General features: G+C 37.1%; 1 protein-coding gene across 1 annotated transcript in view; it reads right to left on the bottom strand.

Moving 5' to 3' along the window:
- CCDC18 (coiled-coil domain containing 18) overlaps positions 1 to 12623 on the bottom strand; it is a 99961-nt gene that overhangs the window by 29302 nt on the left and 58036 nt on the right. The window contains exons 17-18 of the mRNA XM_079698481.1: positions 6620 to 6736; positions 460 to 627 (exon numbers count right to left, since the gene is read on the bottom strand). Of these exons, the coding sequence (XP_079554607.1) occupies positions 460 to 627; positions 6620 to 6736 (285 nt within the window). The remainder of the gene's footprint in view (positions 1 to 459; positions 628 to 6619; positions 6737 to 12623) is intronic.

Raw genomic sequence — 12623 nt, 5'->3', positions numbered from 1 at the left:
GAAAGAAAAAAGATTCGATTCTAGAATAAAATTTCCTAGGATTCTTTTTTGGAGTAATAACTTATTTTTTAAAATGAGTAGTTTCCTTTGGAATTTTTCTTTTAGTGCATTGCTTGCCATTTCTTTAGGGATTATCACACATCTCCTGATCCAAAATGAAGAAAATGAAAGCTATAATGATTCAGATAGGTGTTATATTCAGGTCCAAAAAGGAAAAAGTGAATAAAGCAGACTAAATTATAACTAAGTTGGATGGAGTGACAAAAATGTGCCCACGGTATTACACGATCACATTACATTGGAATAAAACTTCATACATTTTACAATGTTAATTTAGAATATTTCTTATAATATGGTATCTTTGAGGTTAAACAGCAATTTATATAACTAGCAAAAAAATCTATTATCAATTTTAAAAACTTTCTATTTCATAAAACCACTTTGACCAATAATATATACCTGTTTTTCAAGTTTAGTTTGAATGTCTTCTAGCTCTCCATTTCTAATTGTCTCTTGTTGTAACATTTGCTGCTGTTGTTGAAGAGTATGCTGCAGAATAACATTTTGCTCAGTAGTCTCTTGAAGACTGTGATTTTTAATCTTCAGCTCTTTCTGTAAACAATATACCTAACAAATATACACAATTCTCATTATAATGACATATTTCAAATAAAAAGGAATAAAATATCAATGTTGTCTACCTTATTAGATAATTACCCTCAGTTGTCATATGGGTCAATTGTATTCACAGCTATAATTTATTATGTGGAAGGGCAGGGCTCATTTTTCTGATGGGGAGGTATGTTAGAAGGGCCTGTTAATAGGGTTGGTTCTTGGCTGATGTCTGGGAATGTGGCTTTTGAAACATTCCTTAAGTAATGAGACTGTTTTCCCTGGCTAGGGCACCAAATCATGCTTTCCTTCTAGGAGTCTGGAATTCTGATACTTATGGCTGTTCTTATGTGACCAGCCCCCAATAAAAAACCTTGAACTTTGAGTCATAAGCAGGCTTCCCTGGACAGAAGTACTGCATAAATGTTGCCACATTTCACTGCTACAGAAAGGAGCTTATTCTGTGTGACTTCTCCCAGGACAAGGGAGAAAACATAGGAAGCCATGGATTTCTTCACACTCCATTTGATGTATCTTTTTCTCTTATTGATAATAAACCATAACCATGAAAACACTGTATAAATGTTAGGTGCTATTTAGTACATTATTGTTGCTATCATTGCCATTGTTTGTCAAATAATATCCCAGCAAGCACTCTTGAATATTCACGCTCCAAAACACATAAAGGAAAACAATACCAACTAAGAAATTGCACTTATTCACTCCAAATATTTAGGACTTGAATATGCTGATCCCCCAAATTGCTTTAAATGAAACCTTTAGAGTTATCTGGGAGAATCTATTAAGAAGGGGAAAAAAATGCCCTTTGTCCAAGAAATCCAAATCCTAAAGAGTGCCAAAAGAAATCATTTTAAAATTCTATAAATAATACGGCATAATTTAATATATATTTCATAATATTCGTTACCTGTTCTTAAAGTAAGGGGAAGGTTTACTAAATGATGATATATAAATCTGCATTTTAAAAGATGCAACCATTTAGGGCTTCCCTGGTGGCACAGTGATTGAGGGTCCGCCTGCCAATGCGGGGGACGCGGGTTCGTGCCCTGGTTCGGGAGGATCCCACATGCCACGGAGCGGCTGGGCCCGTGAGCCATGGCCGCTGAGCCTGCGCGTCCGGAGCCTGTGCTCCGCAATGGGAGAGGCCACAACAGTCAGAGGCCCACGTACCGCAAAAAAAAAAAAAAAAAAAAAAAAAAAAAGATGCAACCATTTAAAATCACAGTTTAGGGAGTTCATTGGTGGCCTAGTGGCCCAGGTTCAATCCCTGGTTGGGGAACTGAGATCCCACAAGCCACATGGCATGGCCAAAAAATAATAATAATAATAATAATAATAATTTAAAGGACAGTGGCAAATAAATTTTACAAAATAAAGTGAAAAAAAAAATCCCACATTTCATTAATATGAAAAACACTCAGGCAAATAGAAAAGTGAAAAGTATTAGAGAATATTAGTATTAGAGAGTGGATTATAGGTGAATCTTCTTCGAAAGATTTCTTATTGTTGCTTATGTAATAACTTTTTAAAATGAAGGAAAATAAACCCATCCCTTTAAAGCAAACAATCTTTCTAATAAATATCAATTGAGAAGAATGTAATTTTAAACCCCTAAGAAACAGTGAAGAAGAATCCTGACTTGGTTTTTCCTAATTACACAGCAGTGGAATATTCAGCAGCATCATGAAAGGCTTAGGGGCCAAATAGCCTTTCCTTATGATAAGAAGCTCTTAAATTTCAAACTTCTTCATTATATGATGATACTGTAAACTTAGAGAACCTTACATATAACAGGCAACTATCCAATTTCTAATATTATTATAATTCTTTTTAATGCTAATCTATTTTACTTAATGTTGTCTGTATGAAAATAATTTATTTAGTGTAAATAGGTATCAGTGACACCTGTTTTGTTTTTCCTGCTAGCTCCTGAGAAAACTACAGATCACACCTCTGCTGTAGTTTATTTTATATAGAACTGACTTGCCTATAAGTTTATATACTATTCTTTGTTTACTGGAACATGCTGTTTTATACTTACTTTCTTAATCAAATTAAAAAAATGGACAAAGTATTAAAATAAGACAAAATATTAGAAAAAAGATAAGGTCTAACCAAAACACTAAGAAAGTCATACCACATAAGAACAATTAAAAAATTTATTTTAGTAATCTAGCCACTAGCAAAATAATTTCCATTAAAAATACTGAAGTATCTAACATATTAGTTGTATCACAAATATTAATTCACAAAAATTAACCTACATCTATCAAATTTACACTGGCATTTCACTCTACTACCCTTTAACTTCCACTTAACTTTAAAAGTAAATATAAGACAAACAGTTTTGACATTATATTCTCTACTAAGTTATTATCATATTCAGAGAATAAACTTTTCCTAAAGAATTCAAAAACACTCTCATGATTATTACTAAAAAATAAAATATAACCCAGAAAAGTTACTGACACAATGCCAACTTTGCAAAATTTAAGTCCATCAATTTGAATAAAGGCATTTATCAATAAAATGACGGATCTTACTGAATAAATGCTTTACACAGAAAATGTTTTGGCTTATTCACATCTATTTTGTGTTTATTTTCTTCTATCATGTTGACAATGTAATTCTGCATGAACACATACATTATCACTTTTTAAAGCATTTTAATACAAATTAAAATATTTTCAAAATAATTCAGGACCCCAAAGTCACTATTATTATCATAAATGTATTTATTTCAACATATGGAAAAGAATATTTACCTGAGGCAAAAACTCAGAGGCATATTTATTAGCTTTGTGTGGTGGATTATCAACATGTAGTTTTTTGAGCTGGCTTTCTATCTGTATGCTCTGGGGCCATTTAATTATTCAGCTAGTATGTGATTCGGGACTACCTACTGATTTGGTAAAATATCTTTTTTTTTTTTTTTTTTTTTTTGCGTTACTTGGGCCTTCCACTGCTGTGGCCTCTCCCGTTGAGGAGCACAGGCTCCGGACGCACAGGCTCACCGGCCATGGCTCACGGGCCCAGCCGCTCCGCGGCATGTGGGATCTTCCCAGACCGGGGCACGAACCCGCGTCCCCTGCATCGGCAGGCGGACTCCCAACCACTGCGCCACCAGGGAAGTCCGGTAAAGTATCTTTATAACATCACCTATTACTAACAGAATGGATGCACTATGAATCAAATCATAGCTTATGATGAAAATCTCATAACTCTGCTGTTATATTAATTCTATTAACCAGCGTTAGAAAGAGTTTTCTCTGTAAGATATTATAATTTGCTCTAAAGACAAATAAGCCAAAACTAAATAAATGTATGGATTGGTACCTAAAAAAAAAAGGTAAAGAGTAATTGGATTTTTCTCCACATTTCTTATCAACACACAAGAAGTGAAAGATGATCTTTTAACTAAGTAAGCCAATGCACATGCAGTTGAGCTAATAATTCATCAGCAATAAAAGGGCTGCAAATCTTTCTAATTTACTTACTTACTTTTTCTCTAGTATGGTTGTACAAACCTGACTACCATTTCTGATTTCTAATTCAGTTCCAGCCTAGGTTTATACTTCCTGCTATTCTGAAAAAAGTTCTAAGTTCATTTTGGGTAAATGCCTCTTATCCACCCAACCCTCTGATGCTATTTCTAAGAATACAAATTCTAAAACTCAACAAACTCTCTGATTACAAACACTGCCTGTCTCCACATTCCATCTCTGCCAAGTCCATTTATGCTGGAGTGCAGTGAGGGCTATAGAATTTAAATGCCTAAATAGGGACTTTCCTGGCAGTCCAGTGGTTAAGACTCTGAGCTCTCACTGCAGGCGGCATCGGTTTGATCCCTGGTCAGGGAATTAAGATCCCGCATGCTGCAGGGTGCGGCCAAAAAATAAGTAAATAAAAATAAATAAATGCCTAAATAATGGTTTAAAGAAGATCCCGCTGGAAAAAAATAATCACACTCCTATTCTCATAAGTATCTATAGTTTAGGTGGTTTAATTTCCATATATTGGAATACAGAAATATATGCCCACCTGTGAAAGATGCTATAAAAACCTTCATGAAGGGAAGTAGAAGGAAGAAGATAGGACCATATAAAATACAAAGTTTTTATTTTAACCTCTGAAGTTATATAATTATGTGATGCATCTTTTTTTTTTTTTTTTTTGCGGTACGCAGCCTCTCACTGTTCTGGCCTCTCCCGTTGCGGAGCACAGGCTCCAGACGTGCAGGCTCAGTGGCCATGGCTCACGAGCCTAGCTGCTCCGCGGCATGTGGGATCTTCCCAGACTGGGGCATGAACCCATGTCCCCTGCATCGGCAGGCGGACTCTCAACCACTGCGCCACCAGGGAAGCCCTGTGATGCATCTTTGATGAAGATTTGTTGACTTTTTTTTTTTTAAGAAAGGTGTTTTTTTTTCTTTTCTTTATTTATTTTATTTTTGGCTGTGTTGGGTCTTTGTTGCTGCGTGCAGGCTTTCTCTAGTTCCGGTGAGCGAGGGCTACTCTTTGTTGTGGTACACAAGCTTCTCATTGCAGTGGCTTCTCTTGTTGCAGAGCACAGGCTCTAGGTGTGTGGGCTTCAGTAGTTGTGGAACACGGGCTCAGCAGTTGTGGTTCACGGTCTGTAGAGCGCAGGCTCAGTAGTTGTGGTGCACAGGCTTAGTTGCTCTGTGGCATGTGGGATCTTCCTGGACCAGGGCTCAAACCCGTGTCCCCTGCATTGGCAGGCAGATTCTTAACCACACTGCCACCAGGGAAGTCCGATTTGTTGAATATTTCTAAACATGAAGTTAAGGTTTAAGTATATATATATATTATAAATTCTAACAAAGAAATAAAGGAATTCTTCATTAAGATTATTCCTTTGAGCAAATATTTAGTGACTACCTATTATGTTGAAAGCAAAGTGGTTGACAATTAGTATACAGAGATGAATAAGATAATGCAAGAAAAGTCTTCTATCTAGTATCTGAGAAATTCTTCTCAATAAAGAGGTGAATTTATAAACCTAATTCTCAATCCTTCAGACAAATAGAGGAAGAAAAAACAAAATGGAAAAAATTTGAAGAATTTTGTACCTCTAAATCTAAAACAATATTCTAAGTGTTAATCATTTTATATTAGAATTACTCTGTGATCAACAATAATCTCCTGATTCCCTAAAACTAGGTAATAGAATCAGAATTTTAAGGTGTCATATTTTGTGTTTTATATGCCATATAATGTTTGTTTCTAAAAGAATATAAAATTGGGGACTTCCCTGGTGGCACAGTGGTTGGGAATCCGCCTGTGACTGCAGGGGACACGGGTTCGATCCCTGGTCTGGGAAGATCCCACATGCCGCGGAGCAGCTAAGCCCGTGGGCCACAACTACTGAGCCTGCACACTGGAGCCCGCGCACCACAACTACTGAGCCCACATGCCACAACTGCTGAAGCCTGTGTGCCTAGAGCCCATGCTCTGCAACAAGAGAAGCCACTGCAATGAGAAGCCCATGCACTGCAATGAAGAGTAGCCCCCGCTCTCCTCAACTAGAGAAAGTCCATAAGCAGCAACGAAGACCCAACACAGCCATAAGTAAATAAATAAATAAATTTACTTTTTTTTTTTGCTGTACGTGGGCCTCTCACTGTTGTGGCCTCTCCCGTTGCGGAGCACAGGCTCCGGACGCGCAGGCCCAGCGGCCATGGCTTACGGACCCAGCCACTCCGCGGCATGTGGGATCCTCCCGGTCCGGGGCACGAACCCGCGTCCCCTGCACCGGCAGGCGGACCCTCAACCACTGTGCCACCAGGGAAGCCCAATAAATTTACTTTTTAAAAAAAGAATATAAAATTGGAGTTTACGCTTTACTGGAAAAATTTTTTTATATCAGCTATATAAAAATGTACTTTTAAAGTATCTTGAAAATAAACAATATCTCAAAAAGAAATCACTTGAAAAATATGCTATATTTAAAGGAAATGTTAATTTACTTCTTCAGATTTCTTCTTTAGCTGTTTTTCAAACTTTTCTTTATTTCCTTCCAATTGGTTCAAATGCAAAGCAAGTTCTTCCTTACAAATTTCCAATGCTGAATCTAGTTGTCTGACCTAAGCAGAAAAAAAGCAAAAAAGGAAAATCAACGAATACCAATGAGTGCTTATTATATGCTCAATATTTTACAGCGTTATCTCCTAATGTTACCTCACTGTTTCAACCAGTAAATATACAGTCCAACTTAGGATATAAAATGCTATTAAAGAAGAGATTTATTTAGAAAACTAATTATTACTGCAAACTAGGAAACCAAAGAGGAAACCAGCACCTGGAGTCCTGAAGAATAAATGGACATGAACAAGTGAAGAAGGGCATTCTGGGAAGAGGGGAGTACATTCAGAGACAAGGCACTGTGAAAAGGAATGGTAAGAAGTTGGGAGGAGCTTAGGGTACCAAAACCATGAATTTGTAAGAGATGGGTACTGGAAGGATGGGATTAGCAAGATAGACTGGGGCCAACTGTCAAGGACCTGCAGGCCAGACACCCTGAAACATTTACCTAAAAAGGTAAGCAGTATTTAAACCTATTCCTTAAGTTCCCCTGATCAAGAAAAATAATAAAGTGAGTACAAACTGGTGTATTGTGCTAAAAATGCTATAGTGTGAATATTCTGAATATGCTGAAGTCACTAAAAAAATGAAATGTTTTTGTCGGCTAATAAAAAACAAACTTAGGTAAGACGGAGAAGGCTGCTTTTGCTCTGAATCAGTGAAAACATTTTCAGAAAGGCAGCAATGTAACTTGGTTCAAGTGCTCATAAAGCTGCAAGTGTTTCACGCTACCTCAACATAAAAGAGCAAATGAGCGAAGTTCCCTCTATGCCTACTTTCTGCAGGGTTTTTATCATAAATGGGTGTTGAATTTTGTCGAAAGCTTTCTCTGCATCTATTGAGATGATCATATGGTTTTCCTCCTTCAATTTGTTAATATGGTGTATCATGTTGATTGATTTGCATATATTGAAGAATCCTTGCATTCCTGGAATAAACCCCACTTGATCATGGTGTATGATCCTTTTAATGTGCTGTTGGATTCTGTTCGCTAGTATTTTGTTGAGGATTTTTGCATCTACGTTCATCAGTGATACTGGCCTGTAGTTTTCTTTGTGACATCTTTGTCTGGTTTTGGTATCAGGGTGATGGCGGCCTCGTAGAATGAGTTTGGGAGTGTTCCTCCCTCTGCTATATTTTGGAAGAGTTTGAGAAGGATAGGTGTTAGCTCTTCTCTAAATGTTTGATAGAATTCACCTGTTAAGCCATCTGGTCCTGGGCTTTTGTTTGTTGGAAGATTTTTAATCACAGTTTCAATTTCAATGCTTGTGATTGGTCTGTTCACATTTTCTATTTCTTCCTGATTCAGTCTTGGCAGGTTGTGCATTTCTAAGAATTTGTCCATTTCTTCCAGGTTGTCCATTTTATTGGCTTAGAGTTGCTTATAGTAATCTCTCATGATCTTTTTGTATTTCTGCAGTGTCAGAAGGCCATATATGACAAACCCACAGCCAACGTCGTCCTCAATGGTGAAAAACTGAAAGCATTTCCACTAAGATCAGGAAAAAGACAAGGTTGCCCACTCTCACCACTCTTTTTTTTTTTTTTGTGGTGCGCGGGCCTCTCACTGTTGTGGCCTCTCCCGTTGCGGAGCACGGGCTCCGGACGCGCAGGCTCAGTGGCCATGGCTCACAGGCCCAGCCGCTCTGCTGCATGTGGGGTCCTCCCAGACCGGGGCACGAACCCGTGTCCCCTGCATCAGCAGGCGGACTCTCAACCACCGCGCCACCAGGGAAGCCCTTTTTTTTTTTTTTCACCACTCTTATTCAACATAGTTTTGGAAGTTTTAGCCACAGCAATCAGAGAAGAAAAGGAAATAAAAGGAATGCAAATCGGAAAAGAAGAAGTAAATCTGTCACTGTTTGCAGATGACATGATACTATACATAGAGAATCCTAAAGATGCTACCAGAAAACTACTAGAGCTAATCAATGAATTTGGTTAAGTAGCAGGATACAAAATTAAGGCACAGAAATCTCTGGCATTCCTATACACTAATGATGAAAAATCTGAAAGTGAAATCAAGAAGACACTCCCATTTACCACTGCAATAAAAAGAATAAAATATCTAGGAATAAACCTACCTAAGGAGACAAAAGACCTGTATGCAGAAAATTATAAGACACCGATGAAAGAAATTAAAGATGATACAAATAGATGGAGAGATATACCATGTTCTTGGATTGGAAGAATCAACATTGTGAAAATGGCTCTACTACCCAAAGCAATCTAGATTCAATGCAATCCCTATCAAACTACCACTGGCATTTTTCACAGAACTAGAACAAAAAATTTCACAATTTGTATGGAAACACAAAAGACCCCAAATAGCCAAAGTAATCTTGAGAATGAAAAATGGAGCTGGAGGAATCAGGCTCCCAGACTTCAGACTACACTACAAAGTTACAGTAATCAAGACACTATGGTACTGGCACAAAAGAAGAAATATAGATCAATGGAACAGGATAGAAAGCCCAGAGATAAACCCATGCACATATGGTCACCTTATCTTTGATAAAGGAGGCAGGAATGTACAGTGGAGAAAGGACAGTCTCTTCAATAAGTGCTGCTGGGAAAACTGGACAGGTACATGTAAAAGTATGAGATTAGATCACTCCCTAACACTATACACAAAAATAAGCTCAAAATGGATTAAAGACCTAAATGTAAGGCCAGAAACTATCAAACTCTTAGAGGAAAACATAGGCAGAACACTCTATGACATCAATCACAGCAAGATCCTTTTTGACCCAGCTCCTAGAGAAATGGAAATAAAAACAAAAATAAACAAATGGGACCTAATGAAACTTCAAATCTTTTGCACAGCAAAGGAAACCATAAACAAGACAAAAAGACAACCCTCAGAATGGGAGAAAATATTTGCAAATGAAGCAACTGACAAAGGATTAATCTCCAAAATTTATAAGCAGCTCATGCAGCTCAATAACAAAAAAAACAAACAACCCAATCCAAAAATGGGCAGAAGACCTAAATAGACATTTCTCCAGAGAAGATATACAGACTGCCAACAAACACATGGAAGAATGCTCAACATCATTAATCATTAGAAAAATGCAAATCAAAACTACAATGAGATATCATCTCACACCAGTCAGAATGGCCATGATCAAAATATCTAGAAACAATAAATGCTGGAGAGGATGTGGAGAAAAGGGAACACTTGCACTGCTGGTGGGAATGTGAATTGGTACAGCTGCTATGGAGAATAGTATGGAGGTTCCTTAAAAAACTACAAATAGAACTACCATATGACCCAGCAATCCCACTACTGGGCATATACCCTGAGAAAACCATAATTCAAAAAGAGTCATGTACCAAAATGTTCATTGCAGCTCTATTTACAATAGCCCGGAGATGGAAACAACCTAAGTGTCCATCATCAGATGAATGGATAAAGAAGATGTGGCACATATATACAATGGAATATTACTCAGCCATAAAAAGAAACGAAATTGAGCTATTTGTAATGAGGTGGTTGGACCTAGAGTCTGTCATACAGAGTGAAGTAAGTCAGAAAGAGAAAGACAAATACTGTATGCTAACACATATATATGGAATTTAAGAAAAATAAATGTCATGAAGAACCTAGGGGTAAGACAGGAATAAAGACACAGACCTACTAGAGAATGGACTTCAGGATATGGGGAGGGGTAAGGGTAAGCTGTGACAAAGTGAGAGAGTGGCATGTACATATATACACTATCAAATGTAAAATAGATAGCTAGTGGGAAGAAGCTGCATAGCACAGGGAGATCAGTTCGGTGGTTTGTGACCACCTAGAGGGGTGGGATAGGGAGGGTGGGAGACACAAGAGGGAAGAAATATGGGAACATGTGTATATGTATAACTGATTCACTTTGTTATAAAGCAGAAACTAACACACCACTGTAAAGCAATTATACTCCAATAAAGATGTAAAAAAAAAAAAAAAATCTAGCTCCCCTCCACCCAAAGAAAAGAGTGAATGAGCAAAGAGCAACTCAAATTCAGTAAAATTTTTCAGAATTTGCACACATGCTCCATATCCCATCTGTTAATAAGATTCATTCTTGTCTTGTTCCTTTCTTTTCCTTATTGTATTTCTGAGCTTCTCGGGAGTATTTTTTTTCTTTCCTCAATGCTAATAGCATTCTAGTAAGTAGTCATGAAAGTGTGAAAGAAATTTCAACAAGATAAGGAGAAAAAGAAAAATGTTCCCTCTTGCAGATACTATTCTACTTCCTGAAATTATCTTTGCAACTCTTATTTCTAAAAAGAGACATAACTGAAAGACACAGTTTTCAAAGCCTGTCCCTATAGCCTGTGAATATAACCATTAACAGTTAAAAAGCTTATAATTTTGATTAATTATCTTTGTTAATAAACTGTTGCCCTAATAATAATTTTTAAAGTTTTTTATGAGAGGTATAAATATTTACAAGTTTTCTCTATTAAGCATGAGAATAAGCATTGGTACTTGTATTATCTTCCACACACAGAAAAAAAAATCTATGACCTTCAGAACATCACATGTGATAAAAATTAACAGCGTAAAAATTCAATCAGGCAAGATTCACCACTAGATGTTAAAACCATGGGTCATTAGTTTGTTGAGGGACAAGACGTTGAACATGGCCTCAAAGAATCACCCTATGTATTGCTTATTAATTATAAAGGAAAAATTATGCCCTTAAAATAGTGAGATCTGGCAGTAACCACCTTAAATAATAGGTGTCAAGATTGGCAAAGCCAATAATGGGGTGGTGTGACATTATGTGCCTCCTGATGTGAAGCAGTGGGAAGGACACAGTATAACCCACAGTATAATCCACAATTGTGGTGTGTGTACTATTACGGTTGACCTAGACTTTTCCAAAGATTCAGTGTTGTGAAGAATAGGAGACAGTGAGTTTAGGGGAATCTAAAAAGCCAAAAGCAAAACATGAATTATGATTGCATTCTAAATTGGGGAAAGAAAAGGAACAAGCTAAAGTAGTGTTTCTCACAATTTAATGTTCACATAAATCACCTGGACACCCTAATTCAGTACCAGAGCCAGGTCTAGGGTGAGACAAAGGAGGTTCTAGGGCTCAAAGTTTAAGGAGGTACTCACTCTCAGGATCATGCAAATGCCTACCCTTCACTTGTACAACCCGGAGAATAAATGTCTCCTTAAATTGTATGCCAGAGGCACCTCCCTTGCTTCACTTTAGTCCCAGCTCTGTTCAGTAGGTCAGATATTCTGCAAGTCAAAAAAGTTCCCAGGTGATAGTGATGCTGCTAGACCATGCTTTGAGTAGCAAGATTATTAAGAACATTTTTAAATAACTGGGAAATTTTCAGTATGGACAGTGTGTTGAATGGTGTTACTGAATTAATGTGGACTTTCTATGGTGTATAGAGATGGTGTAATCAGGTAGGAGAAAGTTTCTATACATAGGAGACCCAAGTTTAAGTATTAAGGGTGTAAAGTATCATAACATCTACAACCTTCTCACAGGTGGACTAGCAAAAAGGAAATGTGTGAGTGGGGGTGGGACTGTGTGGGTGCATGCGCAAGAAGGCATGTGCATGTGTGTGCAGTGAGAGATGAAGCGAGTATGGTTAGAGTTTAAAAGACAGTAAATCTAAGTGAAAGGTACACAGATGTCCTCTGTACTAGTCTTTCATTTTGTAGGTTTGAAACTTTTCAAAATAAAATTTAATTAAAAATAAATTAATTAAAACTAATAAATAATAAAAACCAAAACATCTATTACTCTGTTGGATTTCTCATTTGAACAAAGAGCTTGAGACTCTAAATCTCATACAAATAAACATCATTCACTGTATACAAACCACTCATAAATATACATGTATATATATGTACGTGAATGAACAGAATCAAAA

This window comes from Hyperoodon ampullatus (assembly GCF_949752795.1).
Source record: "Hyperoodon ampullatus genome assembly, chromosome: 2".
NCBI classification, from domain to species: domain Eukaryota; kingdom Metazoa; phylum Chordata; class Mammalia; order Artiodactyla; family Ziphiidae; genus Hyperoodon; species Hyperoodon ampullatus.
This window is presented reverse-complemented; position numbering and strand designations above follow the sequence as displayed.